This window comes from Ambystoma mexicanum, chromosome 11 (genome assembly GCF_040938575.1).
Source record: "Ambystoma mexicanum isolate Mex_15411 chromosome 11, UKY_AmexF1_1, whole genome shotgun sequence".
NCBI lineage: Eukaryota > Metazoa > Chordata > Amphibia > Caudata > Ambystomatidae > Ambystoma > Ambystoma mexicanum.
Genome location: NC_090934.1, coordinates 975,450,425 through 975,472,257, shown reverse-complemented (window position 1 = coordinate 975,472,257; position 21,833 = coordinate 975,450,425). Strand labels below are relative to the sequence as shown.

The 21,833-nt window shown below is 42.9% G+C and overlaps 1 protein-coding gene across 3 annotated transcripts in view; it reads left to right on the top strand.

The window, feature by feature from the left end:
- Positions 1-21,833, top strand: part of SYT12 (synaptotagmin 12) — a 1,146,553-nt gene that overhangs the window by 894,494 nt on the left and 230,226 nt on the right. For all 3 annotated transcript variants that reach the window (XM_069624132.1, XM_069624130.1, XM_069624131.1), the window contains 2 exons: positions 17,632-17,851; positions 19,007-19,123. In XM_069624132.1, coding sequence (XP_069480233.1) covers positions 17,632-17,851; positions 19,007-19,123 — 337 coding nt within the window. The remainder of the gene's footprint in view (positions 1-17,631; positions 17,852-19,006; positions 19,124-21,833) is intronic.

Here is a 21,833-nt window from a genome sequence, read left to right as displayed (position 1 = left end):
GCTGATCTACATCGGAGTGAAGCACCCCCGTATCAGATTGGGGATCAAGTGTGGTTAGCTACCAGACATTTACCACTCAAAGGGCCTTGAACTTTTAACCCAAAATATCTGGGACCTTATTCTATTACGGCAATAATTAACCCAGTGGCTGTTAAACCTGATTTACCAGCTAGTATGCAAATTCACCCTGTTTTTCATGTGTCACTTCTGAAACCAGTGGTACCCGGAACCCGACTACTCAAACCTCCAGAACCTATTCTAATAGATGGGGAGCCCGAATTCGAAGTGAAGAACATTTTAGACTCAAAAATATTTAGGTCAAAACTGTTCTACCTAATTGATTGGAAGGGGTACGGACCTCAGGAGAGGTCGTGGGGACCCAGCGACCATGTGCATGCACCTCGATTAGTCAGGAAATTCCACCGACTCTTCCCAGACAAACCAGAACCCCCGGAGGGAACAACCTTGGGAGGGGCCTTGGGGAGGGAGTGCTGTCATGATGCCCGCTCCCGGGGAGCCGGTTCAAGCCCTGCGTCCCCGAAAGCGGACATCCAGTCCCCAAGGAAGGACCCAGCAACCCCATATAGGGGCCCTTTGGACAGTGTCCTGGTGCCTATGGCGCCAGGCTCATAAAAGACATCAGTCCTAGCGCCATAGGCGCCAGGCTCATTATGGGAGTGCTTGGGTGCACTTACCTGGTGCAGACCATGCTGCAGGATCCCGGCCTCCTTGATGCCTGAAAGGAACTACTTTACCTGTGGGACTAATTTACCATCCGGGCGTGGTCGGGGAAGGATACATGCCTGATTGGAGGAAGGATACATACCTGGAACTTCTTCCAAGGCTATTTAAACCCCACCCGAACAGCCACACGTGCTTCGTGTTGTTCTGCATCTAGCAGCTGGACGCTCACCGTGTCTGCTCCTGCATCCTGACTTCTGCCACGCCTGCCAGCATCCTGGATCACCTGCAAAGGAAGAGAAGAAGAGAACAGAAGAAGTAAAAGTCCTTACCTGCTAAATCTGCATCCCGGAGACATCTCGCCGACAATCCTGAAAAGGAAGACTTTAATTTAAAAGCTCATTGCGTCGATCGCTGCAGCGCAGCATTCCACTCACCTTTACAGGCCGCCTCCATGTTCAGCAGCGATCATCCGGATTCGCAGTCACGCCCCAGCGCCTAGGGAGAAAAAGACCAGAACAAAAGGTGAGAGAGAGAAGGGAATAAGGAAAGCTAAATCTCCATGTTAAGACTTACCTGTTAATTCATTCCCTCTTCATTTCGGGTCCGCGCCGCATCCTGGCATTTCCGGACCCCGGCCCCTAAGGGGAAAAAGAGACATCAGCGTTAATGAGCGAATGAAAAGACATTACCAAAAAACGCTCATTAAAGACTTACCTGATTTCTACAAGGATTTCACCTCTCATCTCGTGTCGATGCCTGTTTCCCGGCATTCCGTACCCCCGGCCCCTATGGGGAAAAAGACACTAGCATTAGTACATTAATGCATGGACACAAGGGGAACCTCTTATCAAAAAACTTACCTGGAAGCCAAGCAAGTTTGGTTCTCACCAATCCGAAAATCGAGTGAAGTAACTGGATACCTACGCGCCCCTGCATCAAAAGCAGGATGGAGAGCTCGTCCTTCCAGACCCTAAGAAGGATACTTCTGCGAGCCAGACAAGCCAGATTTGGGGGCCCGGTCCAGTCCGTCTTCCGAACCCTGCGCATCACCTTAGAAGAGGTCACAGCAGCGCGAACAAACCAGGCCAGCGCCTCCGTGGGAGTCAGGTGAGCATAACAAATGCTTCCTTCATCAAAAATACCTTCAAATGTCTCTTTCTACCTTTGTGGTAATCCTGCTTTTCCATATTGTCACATTTTCCGATGACCAATTTGCAGGGGCATAACGCTTTGCCTCAAGGTATTCTGAAAATTTGGAAAACCCAGCCTGAATGTGGGACCTGGGGGCACTATTACCAATGATACTATGAGTCAAGTGAGCACACAGTACTGCACTACCTCACAGCACTTTTTCAATTGATGAGTGTACAATATGGCTATACTTTAAGATGCAAGGCCACGCCCAGTAACTATTTTATAGATTCCTGGCCAATGCACCAAATTTGTAGGAGATGTCTTGGGTTATATTTAGTATCTTGTGGTATTTTGCAGTATTTTTGGTACAGTGGTATATTCTTAGCTCTTTGCAATATATTGTGGTACACTTATTGGGGTATTTTATAGTGGTGAGACTAATTTCAGAATACTGCCTAATAAATATTTCACCAGGGCACTAACGGTAAACAAAGACTTAGTACACTCAGAATATTAGCTAATTATCTCCTGTGGTATTTTTTTATTTGGCTGTGTTTCAAAAATATATTAAACATGCAAATGAAATACAAAACATTGGTATCTGGTCTTTCCATCTAATGCCATTGCATCCAATGCCATTCCATGGAAATTTTTCCATCTAAAAAATGTCCCTCAAATGCATAGTTTTGGGGGGGTAAAGGGTTAATTTTTGTTTAGGTGCATTATAAAGGGTAAAAAAAGGGGGTTTAAGGGTCCCCCCAAAAAATACATTAGGTGTAAAGTTTTTAGATGGAAAAAATTTGATGGAATGTCATTAGTTGCAATGGCATTAGATGGAAAGACCATAAACCAACCAGCCTCTCAAAATAAAACAATTTACTGTGGCTACTTTGCTTTGAGATTTTTCTTACTGCACGTTTTACATCTCTGTGCATGCCAACTCGATTAGACTGATTGCAGAATAAACACACTGAGATTAAATTACCTTTTTGCATTATTATTCTTTATCTGCAACTAGAACTATGCAAGTTGCACAGAATGACACGTGTGCCCACATTGTAAATTCAAACATAAACACCATTTTTCCTGCAATGGAATTCAACGCTCTATCTGTGATAAGGTGCAGAGCTCTGCCTGTTGTCAGCCTTGAAGTTCACAACAAAACTTAGAGAAATATAAACACAGTTTTACATGCACCTTTAAACTCTTATTACTAATGCAGTATCTAAAAATGAACTGAATTATTTGACCTATGCGACAGTTTCAAACAGCCACTTCACATGCCCCTCAATTATCAGCATAATTACCTGGGTCTGTTGGCGATATTCCCTGACTCAGCTTGGCAGTAACCCAGGGTCATTCACAGATTAGGGCGCTCAAGACTGCAGCTCTTTTAAGGACTGCCAACCCAGGAGAGAGACAGCCTCAGCCGCGAAGACTCAGTCTGCCCAGGAACCATAACAAAGTTGTGCCAGAGTAGAAGGTGCGATCCACAGGATGGTGAAGTGGCAGTTGCCCATTCAGGGTGCACATTCTACATTCAAAAAGTCCCAATGTTTCCTCCTCCAGTCTCTATTCCTTACTCTTATCTAGCAAATCTCCTATTTTAGTGTTGAAATCCCTGATTAGAATAATAGAGATCACCGAGGCCAAAATTCAATGTTTCATTTAGATAGCCCAGGAGAAAGGCAAGATGAGAGGTTTCTATTGCAATAATATCCTTCAGGGGCTTTCAGTGAATTTACATAAATGGCAAGAGCTTTCTGCTTCCTCTACTGCACAGAAAGTTAGTCTATCAAGAGTTAAATAAATTCCAATGCCAGATTGGTCAAGGAGTAACCTGCAAGGTGGGGCACGTAAAATTGGAATCGGAATTGGGTGCTTCTCATCTCATGATTTGAAGTTATGCTGCTTTCTATAATTCCCTATATGCACCACTGTGCTACAAAGCATAACCAAAGAAAGGATCTTTCACAAGAAAATGGCTTGCATATCTCCCTACGTTTTTGGTAGTCTCCAATTATATAAATTTGCAAAGCTCACATGAAAAAGGTCAAAAGTGTACTGCAGCGAATTCTCATAATGGACGACCCTAAATTAAATCCAAAACCAATGTTGCAAGCAATTTTAGTTCGAAACAATGTCAATTTCAAGTCACAGTCCTGAAACAATGCCGATTGCTGAGTAAGTACAAGAGATAATGTTCTGAATATGAAAGGTAACGGAACCTGTAAAAACTTCAATAGGCTGTTCAAACTTCCTCAGCCATGGTAACACTCCAGACTATTCTACAAGGAAGTTACACAGAGTCAGATAATGAGAGATTATGAAGTAAACTTCAGTGCGTAGGTACTGCAAAAAGCCTATTAAATGTAATCTATTTCACAAGCAGTTATGGCACATTGTGTATTATTCAGAAGGAAGTCATACATTTAGTTTCAAGTCTAGAACCGTGCACACATCTTTATTCAAATTATCAGTAATTGCTAATGTTTCTTCACATTCATATTCTTTTTGTTATGCATGAGCTTTCTATCATAGGCGTTTACACAATAGTAATGATATATTGGAAGTAAAGGAAAATGTAAAATGGTTGTTCCCAATAATTGATAGAATAAATGTGAATATGAAATTATAGCAATTTATTTATTTTAGCAAACGTGCACAGATAAGGTGGGATTCCTTGCTTCTGAGGATCCTTAATTCCTAATAATCACTGGATGTGAGGGCAGGATTTACCAGATTAATAAGAATTGGAAATGTGAGTGTTGCTTGAGAAACAATAATGAATAAGTTATTTGCCAGTACATAACGCTTACGCTGGACATTCAGATGAGGTACAACTCTCCTGCATGCTCGTTGATCTGCTGAGCAAACACATTGGTGGCATTTGTAAGCAATGCAAGTCCACTATGTCCTCTGTCAGTGTCATTATCAGACCTGGCAGTCTTAAGAGCCACATACACATCACCGAGACACTCACAAAAACAAACTATCTTTGCATCAGTGCCAAGGAGACTGTGCGGGGAACTTAGTTGAGGGCAAACTAAAAACCCCAGGCTGAAAGGAAGTACTTTATTTTGGGATGAGGGAAAGTTAGTGGCTAAATGAACATACAATACAATAAGATGGGAGCATCGCACATGGTGAAGGAAACAAACCCAAAAGGGTAGGTACAGTAAAACTGCCCAATGAAGGACTCTAAAAACCGGCTAGAATTTTAAGGCAACATATAGTTCAACAATCCAGCCCCAATACATTTCACCAATCCTGGTTCCAATAGGTAGGCCCAGATGAAGGGACTGAGGGGAACAATTATCTAACAGAGTTCTTGGGAGAAATTTTAAAAAAAGGAATCAGGGACTGGCAAATTCTAGTCAACTCATATGTGGTACACAAGCCAACAACCACGGGCAAAAGGCAAAAATGTACCAAAGGCCAGGAACCAAGTCTCCAAAATGTTAACCCAAACAAGAACGTTGTCAGATGTATGCATTACACAGTGACTGAAAGTCAGCAGCTCCATGACTCCATCACTGGCTGCAGTAAACCGCCACTGAACTGAGAGAAACCTTGCTTTCTACTTTCACTCCAGCATTTAGAGAATGCCATGCATTTAATGCAATTGATAAACTGCATGTATGAAAGGTCACGTTTGACAAAAGGAGACCATTAGCCAGAGGAAGTACCTCAGGCAGAAATAGGGCATTGGAGAGGAGACCGCATGCACACAGCGTGGAAGAGTATTACAAACTGGAAAAGCAATAAGTCAAATTTTTTTATGTATTTATTATTTGCTTGTTAGGCGCTTGTACAATACCAAAATACTGTTTCAAAGCCCCCACAGGGCAAGGAGGGAGCAATACATTACAACACGTTATTTGAGAGCAGTGGAGGGAAAAGGGAGAGGGACGAACCTACTATGCCTTGTGAGTATTCAGAACGTGCAAGTGCAGAAAGGAAGAGGGAAGGGTGGTAAGTGCTGGGGAGTCGGAGCTTATGGGTGAGCCATATACTAAGTGCTAGGAATTTTGATTGCTACACTGCCTGGGCTGCAGGAGGTGTAAGTGCGAGCCTCCAGAGCAGAGGGTGTGCAGATGCAAAGTGCTGTGGATAGACAGAAGCTGGGAAGAATTGGTGTGGGAGGTCAAGGCCCCGAGGATGCATAAGGGCCAAGGACACCGATTCAGCAACTGTGGGATTAGCAAGGGACAGAAGGAGGAGGAAAAGAGGAAAGTCTTAAGGTGCTTCAGAGAGGCTATTCCAAAGGAGGGAGACTACAGAGGAAAATGTGCGGCCCCCTGCCCTCTGTTTAGCTTTACACACAAAGAATTGGTGCCAGAGGAGCAAAGTGGTCTAAAGTGAGAGTATTTAGGGGATGATGCAGAGGGATTTTACTTTAATCGGTGCAGCAACCGGTAACCAGTGAAGACTTTTTAGTGCAGGAGAGATGCGGTCCCTGGGCTTAAGGCCAAGGATAAGTCTTGCTACCATCTTCTGGATAAGCTAGAGTCGTCGCAGAGTGAAGGAAGGAAGATTAAGTAGGAGGCTGGTACAGTAGTTCAGTATACAGAGAACCAGAGCTTGAGTCACATTGAGCCTCTGAGGGAAAGTGAGAAAAGGTAAAATTCCTGTGAGAAGGAAGAACTGATAGTTGGACTTCTTGGCAATGTCCCGAGTGTGAGGGAGGAAGGATAGAGAGGAGTCGAAGATGACTCCAAGGTTTCTGGATTCAGTTGAAGGCGCAGGGGGAGAGCTCAAGGAGGAAGGCCAGAGTGAGGGGAAGGAGGCAGCAGGGGTCCCGATGGGAAATAGTCTCTGAAGATGCATTGCAATGGGAGAGAATCTGGGTGCAGAAGCAGGGTGATGAGCAAAGGGAAACACGAAGAGCTGTTCTGGAAAACCATGCGCAGAGCGAAACCTGGAGTGCAGTGAGAGCGTCTGAAATCATGGTTAAGCTGGAGAGAGGCTCAAGAGGATCCTCCACTGAACCAAGCTGGACGCTAAACTCCTGAAAGCCACAATGCCAAATGCATAGTAAGATAGGGAGCTATGTTCTTTCCCAGATTGCAGAGTGAGCTTGGGTGCCATTGTCATGAGGACAAAGGCAGTTGATATGGCAAGGGAAATGTGCACAAGAATACAAAGTATACTGTGAGGAAGGCATGGTATCAAGTAGACACAATGGATACAAGTTTGAAAACCTTTACTTTTTTTTTATTGTACATTAGTCACGAAAGGACTTATTACACACATTTCATACATACAAAATTGTCATTGCTAAAATAACATGAATCATGACAGAAAAAAGAAAGAGGAAAAAAAGATACATTTCCATATCAGGGAATAGACACATTACAATGTTTTCCTTTCTAATAGAAGACACAATATCTAAAACATATGACAATAATACTAGGGAACAATACATTATATTCTCACTGAACAAACACAGGATTAATTGATTCCCTACAACAAATGATCACCATTCTCGAACATATAAAATTCTAAACTTCACAGGTATTTAAGAATCATAAAGAAATGTTCATAAAATGTAATTCATTTAAGAATTTTAACAAGGCAGTCAATAATGGGATTTCTTTCCCAGAGGATATCCTGTGCCAAAAGGCATGAGTGACAAGCCAAGATGCATAATGGACAAAGTGTGCAAAGTATTTTACTCGCTGCACAAGGGTTGCAGAACAAGATTAAGAGTAAATGATAAGAGTCTCGCATGAAAACCTCAACACAGAAGGTACATTTGGAAGCTGCCAGGTCAAGTTTTTGCCAAATGCATACCATTTCATTAGTTTTGAGGAGGTTGAGTCAAAAGTGTAATAATCCTGCCTGCCATGAGGTATTAGAGAACCTTTGTTTATGAATTTGGTTGGGATGATGGATTACCTAATTTGCCCTAACTCTAAAATTGGAGTAATCTCATCCATTAAATAATAATAAATACGTCCAAGTCTTTTGGTCAAAATAAAAAGGCCTATTCTAAGAAATCCTAACCTTGTCCTCCTTCTCAATATAACACATGTAGGGAATACAAAAAGAAAAATAGTGTCAAAAATAAATGTCAGAATGCCTTCAGTGCCAACTCCCTTCCCCGGGTTCAACCCCACGGGGTCTAGAGAGTCTCTCAATAAACAAAGGATAGGTGGCTGGCATGGTTCTGTCAGTTGTGTACACTTTGGCTTACTGGTACAGTTCAATCTAAGGCTTTTAACTCTTGGTAGTTCAATCACTTCCTTAGCCTTCAGCTGCCTTGCCATCAATATTTAGTTCATATGCTTTCTATTTCTCACAGGGTTGCACAAGCTTCCCTCTGTTGGTCTTGGGTCTGTATTTTTGTGGGGGTTCCCGTCCCCCCGTTTTATCCAAGTTATCTTTCACTGTCGAAGACTTTCAAAACTGCAAGGAATTTACGTAGACCTCTGCATGATCACTTCAAGTTCTCTTTCCATATTCCTTCAAGTCACAATATTTTCTTGCAGCACTAATGCATACTTGTAGTTTTTATTCTCTTTCACTTGCCTACTTGCCCCTTTCCAAAGTTCTTATTCTCGACTTTTGCCCTCTTGGCATATTCCACAATTCACATATTTCATTTTCCTCTTTTTCAACTTTCTTTCATTTGCTCTCTTGTAATAACTTTCGAAAACAAAGTTCAGAACATTTCACAGAGACTTTCGAATGTGCGCCTTCCTTGTGCAGAACAAATCTGCTACTTTGTTTCCTTTTCGGTTAATAATTGTCCTCTTCATTAGCGTTTTATCAGCACACGCGTAACCTTCAACTTTCAAATCATAGTCCCTTGCTATTTAACATCAACTGGACTTTTTATGCTCTCAATAACTCACTGGTTGTGCTAAATGACTTGATTTAATCTTTTCCTGGCACTGCAAGGCCGTTATCAGCACCTCCTCTGCTCCTCCCCAACTCTGCTGTTTACCCAAGAGGGTCACAGGCCCTTTCCTGGCACCTGGAAGGTTTCTTGTCTCCGCTCATTCAGCCCTGCTTTTTGAACACTCACGGCTTCCCATAAACGTGGAAATCTTGCTTGGCTTATTCTCGATTCTCTCAATTGTTGATCAGTCCGTCGGCCTTCCAACTCCCTCAGCCTGGTTTGCATCAGCTTTGGAAGAGCTGTTCCTTAACGTACCCAGCCTCGCTCAAAGTGGGCCACCTTTTACTTTCACAGGGAGTCTTAATAAGTGGCAGGTGTACATTATTAGAGCTACGTGCCTGACTCTGCCTGGTTTCATTACAGGGACAAGGCCAATGCAAGTCCGGGAAGGTAATCCTACTGACCTCATTCCACATCTTGCTTGGTGCAGTACATTTGTTAAAACAAAGTGGGGAGGAATTATGGGAGTTGTAGTGTCCCATAAAATAAACAGGGAAAGGTGTTAGATGTGGAAAAAGGGGGATACCATGTCTCGCCATTGGGTGCTTCTCCCCGGGTTTGGTGGGACTGACCGAGTACAATTTTACATAAGGAGAAGCTACCACATTTATTTGACAGAAAATGGTAGCTAATGTGGTATATGTATAGTGCATAATAGGTGGGGTGTGGGGTAAGGGTATAAGCTAGGATAAGAAGTGGTAAGGTGGGGCTGCAGGGGGTCTCCCCTCACATTATAACAAAAAAGAAAGTAGAAAAAGTAAAAAGTAATTTTCGTTTTTAGGTTAAATAAATTTGGTCACTTCTCCATTAGGTAAAATATTTTAGAAAAAATCACGTATATCCCTTCTCCCACACTCCCTGAGGACCCCCTACCCAGTCCACCACCAGGGTCGGGATCCAAAAGCGATGGCTTTTCCCTGGCCACCTGAGTAAGGTATCCCCGGGGACTAGGATGTAAAAAACTTCTGATTTTTCACAATACAAATTGAATAGCTTTGTGTCAAACAGGCACTCGGAAATCAAGAGACATGTACAGTAAAACCCAGGATGGGTAAGTAGAGCATAAGAATGCAAATATATGAAAAGGAATGTGGGGTAAGCACTTCGAAGCTCCTCATGATTACAAAGAAAGACGGCAAGCTCCTCACCCACAATTGCTGTTGCAGGCACTGTCGGCGCTAAACCCACATACAGGACAAGCAACGACAGGTTTGTGATGGTATTGTATAAGGTAACTTAAAGAAAATACTCACGAGGATGAGAAGCACCACCTGGAATGTTAGCGAAATCCACAAATCCTGCTGATCAAACCGTGACAGCAAAGGGAGGATAACTTAATACACAAGATTCCTGACAAGGGACAAGTAGATATAAAGTTTACAGACTAGTGAGGAAAACATAGGCATTCACACAGGAGCTGAATACAACCGCACACTACGCCTAACAATCAATTGGGGACAAAGAGAGAAGTGCAAGGGAAACCCAGGAACAGACTCCAAGAGAGAGTAAAGGAACAGAAGCAGGGAAAACGAAATTACAAGTGCAAAAACTCACTTTTCCCCATCCAAGGAAGGAAGGAAAATGGTACAAAATAGTAAATCTATAAATGAGGTGTCTAAAGGATCAAGGTTACATTGCAGCATAGGGCAAAACCAAAGGAATAAAGTACACAGCCTAACTTGGCTGCACAGGAAAAGGAAAGCACTGGAAAGTGCCGACTTCAAAACAGAGGAAGACAAAGCACTGGGCTGAAGCAAACACGCTTTTAAAGCCGACTAACGATTACACGCGTCGGGTGTGATGCTTGCTAGCACCTGCAGCCACAGGTGTTCCTTATCCTCCACCCTACCTTGTCATGCAAGGGCATAGATGAAGCAGTGAGCAAGGTATACTAGGAAGCCTGGTCTTTTGACAAAAAAAGCATGCTGTCTGCCATAAACTCTAAATATATCCGGAAGGGAAGTGAAATGGAAAATGCGGATTTTGAGATCCCAAATCAGCAAAATACTGTGTTGTAGGGGTTAGACGGTAAGTCCAATATGAAACCGTTCCCAAATCATGCTGCCAAGTGGGATAAACTAGAGCAAAGGGAGCGAATCATAACAGCTATTTGCTTGATGATAGAGCGAGAAAAGAATAGGAGAAACTGCATTATAGTCGTTGTAGGCCTCAGTATGTGATGCAAAGTGAGCTGGAGGTGCTATACCCCTGAAGGCACTGTAAGGTGTGAGAGCTGAATAGAGCGCTCTACACTATATTCCCTGTAGGTCATAGTGTGTGATGCAGTCCGAACAATGGCACTACTTCCTGAAAGCACACTGTATAACGGGCTGGGCACTACATCCACAGAGAAACAATGGTAGATGCAGAGAGCAAGGCATCTAGTCAGAGAAATGCTTTGTGGGAACCATATGGTGGCTGCATGCCATTTCAATAGAATGATGGAAGCAGCAATGTGAGAAATGTGCTTAATTCTACATGCCAGAAATCCTGGAGAAGCAATTATGATCTGGGTACTATATCCTTGGTGCTATGTCGAGGAGCATTCTGGACACTAAATCCCTGCGACTGGTAAAGAAACATGCTAGTTGTTACAACTATGTGACCAAGGAGAGAGCAACTCATGTAGGATTATGTCCTGCAGTGCGGTGGCAGACTGTGCTGGATGCAGAATGTGGCACTTGGTACTTGCCGTGGGGCCTGCTAGAGTGAACTGCATTACCCAGACACCCCAGTCCTTTGCGGCTGCATTACTCATTGCACTGTCAGTGTGCACATCCAGGTCGTGGGAGACTCAAAGTGAAAGAGAATTCAAAATAATTTCACCGCTTCTTCTAGACAACAGTGATTTTTGAGTATTTCATCTTGTCTGGTGTGTGTGTCCTGCATTCCCTGCTTGAATTCCGGTTTTGGATGTTGGGCCAGTTTCCTGATTCATACGCTTCTCCACTGTAACTTGCGTGGACTTTTGAGTATTGTGACTTTTTAAGCCTCTCCACTCCCCTGTCCCCTTATCACTTAAGATAATGGATGGATTTGTCTCTGCCGTCTCCCTGGAATTGTATGCCTTGACTTAGGTTTTGATCTCGGATGGCGATTCGGCCTACTGTAGGACACAAGGAGCAGGGGCTATGCCAGCCCATGGCTTGGGAGGGCTTAAGCCCTCCCACTTTGAGGACGTTGCAGGCAGAAGGCAGTACACCGATGTGATAGCCCTAGTGCTCAGCCCAGGACTCCGATGGGAAAGAGGTGCTGCCAAGAGCCTGTCAGATTTCTCACCTGGGAGAGCAGTCTATTTACATTTAAAAATTCATTAACGTGGTAGCAGCCGCATACCTACAGTGGCGTAGGGCAAAGCCTGCCCAGGTGATATCAATAAATCCCTCTGATGAAGCCGAAGGCTTCACTGCTGGCTCTGCTTTTAGATGGCCAATGCCTCCATGATTAGCATCACTTTGTGAAACTAACCAGCCCTGTAATTGGGTTGAAAGATGCATCTAATGGGCCAAAGGAAGACGTAATGCCTAATCATTCTTCTAGGATCAGAGGAAGTGGGGGGGAGTGGACATGGTAGTGGGTTAAGGGCCACTGCTCATTACTAGCTTTCAGAACTGTCATGCAGCTCTCCCAAAATTTTGAGACTGACACTGCCCCTGATAAGCAGCATTGTGGATTGTGAATTATTTCCTGGTGAACTCTTCATTGCAACATTAGTTTGTTTGACCTGCTTCATGTTGGGTGGTAGATCTCCCCCCACAGTGCATCCCATTGGAGCGTCCTTAAAGGGGTAGTTCATTCAAAAACGTTGTTTAAAATGATTGGCCATAATGAAAAATATATATAAAAATATTTTTTTTTTTAAAGTTCCTATGTAACATTTTTGGGAAATGGGCTTCAAAGTTTGCACTAGGAGACATGTTTTTTAGGCAGCCTCCTGATTTTCTGTAAACTCTGCTCTAGTGGCACTAATCAAGCAAAAAGCCCATTACTGGGAACTTTGCTTATTGCTGCCGGAGAGCAGAGAATACTGTCAGGCTGCCTAATATTGTACTAGCTAAAATGCACACATGCATTGTAATTTCCTCTCACCAATCTCTCACACCTCGGACTTTGGTTTTCCAAGGGCGTTCATGTTAAAGCCTGCACCTAGGAGTCCCCATAGCACCGCCCTGCTCAGTGTCATGCAGGAGAGGCGACTAGGGCTCCCAGGCACAAAGAGCCATTGAAGGCGAAAGGCACTGCAGGCTCAGATCGACGCCTATACAAAGACCAGCGCATTGAAATCAGGTGCCCAGTAGCTGGTCACAAGCCATCCAGAAAAGCTGAGCAGAGCAGAGCGCGGCATTCCTTGCCCCACCACGGGATTGCTGTAATCGAGGTCGGCCAAATAGCGGGTCAGTGCTCAGCCCCCAATAAATCACCTTTGACTCGTGAGCGCACAGCCCAATGCTGTTCAGGGAGATTGCTCCATGGGAGGCTGAGGGCCCAAGCAGCTTGAAGATGACCACAAGTGAGGGAAATACGCGTGCGCGAGGAGGACCCTCTCCATTAATGCTCATAGCTACTCGCACGGTTGCAACATTATCTCTTGTCAAGTGTGAATTGAACATTCAAATGGAAAAAAGGTTTCAGTACAAGACGGGCAATTCTGAAAACTTGCCAGCACATGTTGGAAGGTAACAAGCAACACTGTTGTGAAGTTTCACTTTATTGTACCCTGCTTTATTATGATGTTCATCCAGGCAATGCGTTGATGTGCGTCATTAGACAATGTCAATGACAAAGCTGAACACCTTTGTACCAGAGAGGCAAATGAGAAGGCCTAGTCCACATTGTGTACGTATATGCTTCAGCTATGCTGATAACCATCTTAAGAAAGCTGGATAATACTGCAAAATCAATCCAATGATTATTTCGAAAAAATTACCCTACTTACTATGTCTGCAACCTACCTAATGGTGCTGCAACGTAACTGGCCTGGCAGTGTTGCGCTGCACCATTTGCCTATGGTATCGTACTATAACCGTAAGCAAGGAGAATAACTTATATGTAACCCCAACCCAAATACTGAGAATAACGAGTATGAAAAAGCAACTGTAACCATATGCAGACAGTAACATGTAACTGTAATGCAACCTTAAGCAATAGAGAAACATGAATACAATCGTCACCTTATGGACTGACAATAACATGTATGCAACCGTAACCTTATGCTATGATAGTAACATGTATGTAACAGTGCCTTGATGCCTAAGGGCTTAGTGCGCTATACAAATGTAAAAATAAATAAATATTGCATTACGTAGAATCTGTTTGGATTAAAAAGGGAAAAATAAATATCCATCTTCTAATGTGTCTCAGAAAACTAGTTTATGTAGTTTAAAATCCATCAAAAAAACGTTTTCGTTTTGTGCTTTAAAATAGGCAATAATGTGAACATTATTGCTCTCATGCGTTACACTCCAGAAGGGCCCACAATAAATATACTGCCATAAACAGTTCCCTCTCAGTTAATGGCTGTAAAGTGTTGCAGAAAAGAAATGAATTTGTGAAGCTTTTCACGGCTTCACGTGCGGCTCTGGCAGCTCGAATTCTGCTGTGTGCTGGCTCAAACAGTGGGCATTAGAATGTCACAACTGAAGCGTCATAACCGATTACAGAACGGTATGATGTCATTTTATTATTACAGATCAGTAGTGATGTTACAATTTGCAATTAGAGAAAATGTAGATATCGGGGGAATCCTAGTGGGTGATGGCCTTTTGAAAGTCCTTCTCTACGCTGACGACCTTCTTGTTTTGATGTCCGACCCTGCATCCTCGTTCAAGAATTAATATCGGTCTTGAAAGGTTTTGGCATGGTTTCAGAATATAAAATTAATGTATCTAAAACGCTAATCTTTCCCATGTCAAGTTCATGTCACAGGTCTTTTTGAGGTTGGGCGAGGAAGCTGGGCGGGTAAGGAATTTCGATATCTGGGTATACAAGTATCTAGGCGTATTTATTTATTCAAATTTTTAAATCGCACAGCAGCGCGTGGGCATCGTGGCGCTGCTACATATAAATAGATATACATATAAATACCTTATTAGCAATTAATATTAAGTATAAGATTCAAGAGTTAAAAACATGTTGCTTAAAAGGGAAGTTGTTGAAACTCACACTGTGGGGAAAGGTAAACGTTATTAAGATGACTCTACTACCGAAGCTTCTCTGTCTTCAGTATGTTGCCTCTCCCCCTAACTGGTGATTTAGTTTGTGACATGAACCGAGTTCTACATATCATCTTGTGGGGAGAGCATGAAAAAGCTAGGATTCCCATAGATGTGCTTGCGAGGCCAGTGTGCTTGGTCGGGTTTGGATTCCCTGACATCATTTCTTATCACAGAGCATTCTCATTACGAACGTTGCATTATTGGATGAAAGGGGAAGCGGTGGGAATACCCAATTGTGTATGCATAGAGAGGAGTTTGGTTTGTCCAGCCCCATTAGATTGTCTCCTCAGCATGGAAAAGAGAATTCCACTAGCAAAATCTAACCTGTTCATCAGATCTATCTCAAGATAGACAGAATATGAAACATTTTGAATAGTGCCAGAGAAGCCCATCTTGTGTGCACGGAGGATGGGTAGGGTGTGCGATCTATAATGTCGAAAGCAGCAGAGAGGAATGTCAATCTGTAAATCTAACATAATTTAACACAGGAATTTCATATTTGATCACATGACCCCCACATGTGCGAATTACACCAGCTTCACCATCCCAGTTAAGATCTGATTCAAAACACTCTGACTCACCTACAAGGAAACCACCACTTGTATGCCGACCTACCTGATGTTTGAATTAAAAATATTGTGTGGCCACGATATCAGTACCTGAATTGGTATAGCTTCGATAGGCTGTATCTTGCTGTTCACTGCAAGGTATCAATGTCATAAACTAAGTCATAGTCACAAACCCAAGCTCTCAGCAGGGGATAATATTGTGTATACTGACTCTTCCCCCAGCCCACAACTGGGAAAATTCCCCCACGTAGAAGTCTGGATGTCAAGATCCCACGGACCATCTCGTTCGGCTGAAAGTATAAAAGAGAACGTAAATTATCTATGCACTGCATGACTTTACTTTACCCAGGATAGGTGTAGTACTCGCACGAGTCAGTTTGGACCGGGCTGTGAAGAGAAGGTGTTCATTCGACATGGGGTAGAGGAAGGCTTGGGTCTCGGATAGTGTGACAACGGGGACAGGGGGGTCTCTGAGATTGTTAATATTTTCTGGCTGGCCCCAACTAAATGACACACTTGATAATCGAAGAAGGCTAAGCTTCTTAGGAGCTGGGTGTGGAATTGCATGCAACAGCTGACTGGATCCGTGATCTCTGAGCGTCTGTTGATCAGATACGGAATCACAGTTCCAAGTTGGTCTTAACCCGAAGACTCGGAAGTAACAGCTGTACATCCGGTTTTTCCTGAGCCGGCACTGTCCCGGAAGGTGCCAACTTGAGTACCGCGCCAGGCTCTGGGAGCCGATCAGCTCGAACAATGTCCAGAATTCAGATAAGAAAGAGGACGGGAGCCAGGTGTTTCTAACACAAGGTCATCTCGCAGTAAGACTATCACTAGACTGGAAATTAGATTGGCTCACAAGGAGAAAACTAGGAAACCGTCCTTCTCATGCTACAGTCTGGTCCTCAGGAAATGTATCCTGACGGCAGTCTGGACTGATCAAAGATTTCTTCAGGTTAGGAAAGTGCTGAACACCTGGCTCTTCCCCCCAACACATTGGTGTAACCTAGATTCTGGCTATCGTGTTCACACCCCCTTCTGTATTTTGTATTGTGATAGTTGCTACTAATGTTTGCTTGATGACTTGTAAACTCTCGTTACCAATGTTTCGTTTTATTCCCTTTTCAACAGTCCGTTGCTCCTGAGCACTAGGCTTGCATTGCAAAACATGTCATAATTCTTTGCACTGTATTAGGTAGTTTCATATTCCAGTGTGTTATGGCATCTTAAGCCACATCAAAATGGCATAATGACACTATCACATTTTTTAAAATATATCTTGTCATTATTTTAATGAAATATAAATGCATTGCAGATATTTGGTACATACATGTACAACATTTCCAAAAAGCAGATGCATGTTTACAGAACTTCTCCAAAAACGGATTCCCCTTCTATTATAATAGTCTATTGGTTTTCTATCAAAGACCAAAAGTGACTGTTTCTACTATGCAGATGTGTTCTCATCTATTGGCTAATCAACAACTCGATCAATATATAGCTAAATATTTTGAAATTTCAGAACTACATGAGAATATTTTAAAAACGTGGCTGCATTTCCTCCAAGTAATTTTTCGACATTTTTATTATAATCAAAAGGTGTAAAATGTTGCGTTCTTCTCAAAATTGTCGTTTTGAAACGTCATTGTAAGTGGAATCCCACGAGTGAGATTTGTTAAATATAAAAAAGATGAAGTTGATAATGATCTCCTCTTACAGTTAATAGAACCATATTTCACACTTTATCAGTCACCACTTAAGAATAAAGTTACATATAAAATTGCATAGCTTTTTCTGATTAATAGTTTTCCCAGAAAAGTGGCCAGTACCACCTCATCCCACCTGTTTTGTTAACAGCACTATCAGCACGCCTGCACTTCTGCATCGTGTTCTCTGTCCCTCGTGTGAAAACAAGGTCTTTGACTTTGAATGCATTGTAGTCAGAAAAAGGTTTGCGTTAGAGGGTCAGGCAAGTCGCTTTCATTAGTAAATATTGTCCTGCCCCTGTGAAAGGCATCCATGTCATGAGGTTCGGTAGTGGGGGGACATTTCTTTGAGCAGATACACGGCCAACTAAGAGGAAATATCTAATTAACTTGTTTTTGTCATTGTATCCAAACAGATTCAAAGGAACGCCTATTCTGTTTTCTTTGATGAGAGGTTTTCAATCCCGCTGGATCCATCGGCTTTGGAAGAAAACAGTTTGAGATTTTCCATATTTGGAATTGACTCGGATGAAAGAAACATCAGCACTGGGGTGGCCGAACTGAAGCTGTCAGACTTGGACTTGTCCATTCGACCGTTTAATGCATGGCTATACCTGCAGGATATAAATAAGGCAAGTCAACCATGACTCCTACTTTAACATTTGTTGTGACTGCTTAAGAACTGTGCTCTTACTATTCTTACCGCATGACTATTTTGTTTGTGCTCTCCTTTAAACTAATAATCTGAACCTCCTACACATGCTATTGTAGATACATTTTTTCTGGAATGGTTAAAATCTGTCCTCACCTCTCTGCGTGAATGTCCGTCATGTCCGATGCTCTACTCCACGTTATTTTGAAATGTGATTCTACCCATTATGTACCCAAGCATAAGCTACTGTGGCTCAGTTGTAGTCCTCTCTAGCAGCCGGGTGTGGGCTGGCCTATAGGGAGCTCTGGAGATTTCCCTGTTCGGCCTCTGCACCCTGGGCCGCTTTTGTGTGGTTACCTATTTTATTTACACATTTTTTCATTGGGTTGGGCTTGCTGAAAATGTGTAATGCAGGGCCACTTTGAACATGATTTCCTGGGCCTCTTTTGATTCCCAGTCCACCCCTGGCAGTAGAGTTGCAATTAATCCAAACTGGATCTGTGGGAGTCTTTGCCAAAACAGTCTGTAGTCCACAGTGGAAGGGGGAGGGTATCAAGTGACTCATCACGCCCCACCCCCAAAGTCGCTGGTTTGGCTACTCAGGAGCTACCTCACCAGGAAATCCGAAAGGATCCGTTGGTGTCTTTTAAACTAGAAGCAAACGCTGCACATGGTTCACATCCTTTCTTCCCATCTAGAAGAAGAAAAATATGTGGCAGTTACCTTGGGATTTGCTGTGCCATTGTTAGCATATGGAATATATCTTTCACTGTGGTCGATTGTGTATTATCACCCCCTTCCTTATCTTCATCTGTGTTGCTATTGTTGCTGTTCAGGTCATTTTTTGGCAAAAACGTATCCTCAACATGTTCTATGTCCATTAATCTATATGTTTATATTAAAGCCCTCCCATCCCGTTGATCCAAGTTGTCCGTTACACACCCTGCACACTTGACATCAAACATTTTTCAGACTACATGTTTTAGAATGTCCCAGCCTCGAGCAGACCCTATCTTTCCGAGGCCGGCAGGGAGCTGGTTATGATTGTTTAAATTGCCTACTTGTTTTCAATCTTGAACATGGACCTTGCTATAGTGTTGTGTTCATTACAATGTGCAATGTCCCCGTCTTACAGGCAGTTGACTCCGTGGGAGAGATACTACTTTCACTCAGCTACTTACCAACAGCAGAGCGACTGACGGTGGTCGTGGTGAAAGCAAAAAACCTAGTCTGGACGAATAGCAAGACTATAGCTGGTGAGCAGGAAAATCTTGACCCAATACCTTTTTCTGTCTATGGGTTGAAATATTTCATGACGTGCCGCGGAACTTTACATGTTATGTTGTTGGGGAGGATTTACAATTAGACAAGACTTCTCTAAGCACTATAGCACTGAGAAAGCTTTTTTCATGGAAAAACAATCACGTCGACACATGGCCAGCCACTAAATGAAAATAGTATTTAAATATAAGGTGCAAATAACTATTTAGTTGAATACACTTGTAAATGTTCTGTTTTCTATGCAGTTTTAAAATCTCAAAGCACGTTGAATGCAGTCTGTGCTAAAAGAGACTGCAGGCATTGCCTGGTGTCGGCTAGCTCTGGTAGAGCACATGAAGTGGCTGAGCAGCTGCTTCCTGTGCATCAAAAGCCCATGTATACTAAGAATATGAGTGTACATGCGTAATGCACGACATACAACATTGGGGGAAAACAAGGTTTTTAAGCAGAATTACTGGACTAGATAAAATGAGGCTATCGAGTGAAGTGTGGGGATTATGGTGGGAAGGTGTGCTTGTATATAAATGTTTATAATATATAAAATGATGCTGAACAGGAGCTACAATGTATTCTTGCCCATGCAGCAGTTTGCTAAGTAGGTTTGTCCTGAATAGAAACCCAGTAAAGCACGAAGGAAGACTGTAGCGGGCCTTGTAAGGCAAGGAGAACAGTTTTGGGTGACCTATGCCAGTATCCTGTAACCAAGTTGAACAGTATTTAAAGGCACCTGCTTGCCATCAGTCTGGAGGAGCCGACCACGGAAGAGGGACAGAATGCTGGTCGGGGTGGCAGAGTCCTTTGTCCCTATCCTCATTTTTGTACAGATTAAATTGTTATCCTTGCAAGATGAGACACTTGGCCTTAATTTCCTAGAGGGGTGAACTATGAATCTGGTGTGAGCGTGATTAGGGTTACCTGTATTTAAGTGGTAACCCTGTAAATTGGGCTACCTTTCAATGTACATTGCAATGGAACACCCTTGTCCCCAAACACTTTTTTTTCTCACCATGACATTGGCATTGTTTGGGTAAAGGTGTAATGAATTTCACTGCTCTTAATATATGTCAACCACGTCACGATAACAAGTCTCAAATAGTGTGAACGCTTATCTCTGATCAAAGTTCATGACAACATTTGAACCATTGAACTGAACACCCATAATATCTAGGCGGGAACATTTTGGGGTTTTAGCTATCTGGTGGCACATAACCACCACCAATAAGCCAAAACTATTGCATTGGATTACAACTCAGAGGGTGACGAACTGTGAGGAGTCGCACACAACTTGTTGGAATTATTTGGTTATTTATCCACCCTTTGACTGCTCACAGCTATGGTAATCCCAATAGCTATTCCCATCCACTGCTTGCTTCTCTCAAAACACATCCTCCTGGGATCTCTTTGAGCTAGCTCTATCAAGCAGCAAAATCAAATGTTGCCCACCCAATGTTTTTTATGTTGTGTGCTGAAAATGAATGGCTTCATTGCAGCGATATAAATGCTACATGTGCCATGAACATGTCTTAAGACCAAGTGTGCCTTCAGCCACTTGATTTACATTTGTTCCTTGAACCGAAGTCATGTTAAAAGCATTGAGGGAGCCAGACATTTTGGCTTGCATATTGGAATTAGGTAGGTACTTGCTGGGCATTGCTATCAAATGCCCAGACAATCACACCATTTTCCAGCTGGTGCCAGCTCATGGCCAAGAAGTTTCATTATGGCAGTACCTATCCCATATCTACACTAAAAACACCCTAAAACGGTTGGCTTTGTCAATCCTTGTTTTTCTTTTCATGTTCAGAGAACTAGGGTTCTTAATAAATGCCCATCATTAGATCATGTCCAATAATCTGAGTGAACTAGACTGTTCCATACCTGACTGAGTAACATATATGCAAAATTAAAAATGTGGGAACGTTTGTTTTAGTCCATGTTACAATGAATAAAGAAACATTGACATTGTTTTGTATGTCTTAATAGTCAAAGCCAACACAGTTGGAAAAGCAAGCAATAGAAATTGCGAATTTCAATTTAGTTACTGCAGCTTTATTCTTGAGGGCGTGAATTCCAGACAAAAAAGGCTTTCCGTGGGTATTTAGGGGATCCGCATATTCTACAGATTAAAAGGGAGTCCTGAAGCTGTGTTCTCACAAGTCCATCACTCGCGCAGAAATGCAGCATTCTCACCTACAGTGCTGCCTACAAAAGGAAAACCATCTCTCGGGAATATCGGCGGCAGCCTATACGCAGCTCATAACCCTCCCCCCACCCCCAATAACTATTTTGTAAGGCCATATTTGGCCTGTCCGTCAGAGTGTGGCGCAGATGTGGTAGGGAGTGGGTGGCTCAGGGCTCCAATGCCAATGGACATGGTTTCCCTGCACCATGGGCATGGTGAAGAGAATGCATGCATACGTGGCATGCATGTTGGCATCATTGGGACCAAACCTCGTATGAGAAGATGGTGCATGCATAGGGTATCAATTGTCAGATCTGTGGGTGTGGATCCTGTGTAGAACACTAGAGTACGGCCACCCGCAACATGTAAGGTTGCTTGGTATAGAATCTGGGGCATTCCCCCGTGCATCAGAATGAGGCTATGTGGTCGCCTCTAAAACACTTCACAAAACATGTTTGTGTGCATATTTTCAATGGTGAATGATCTATTAACGTCGAATGTTT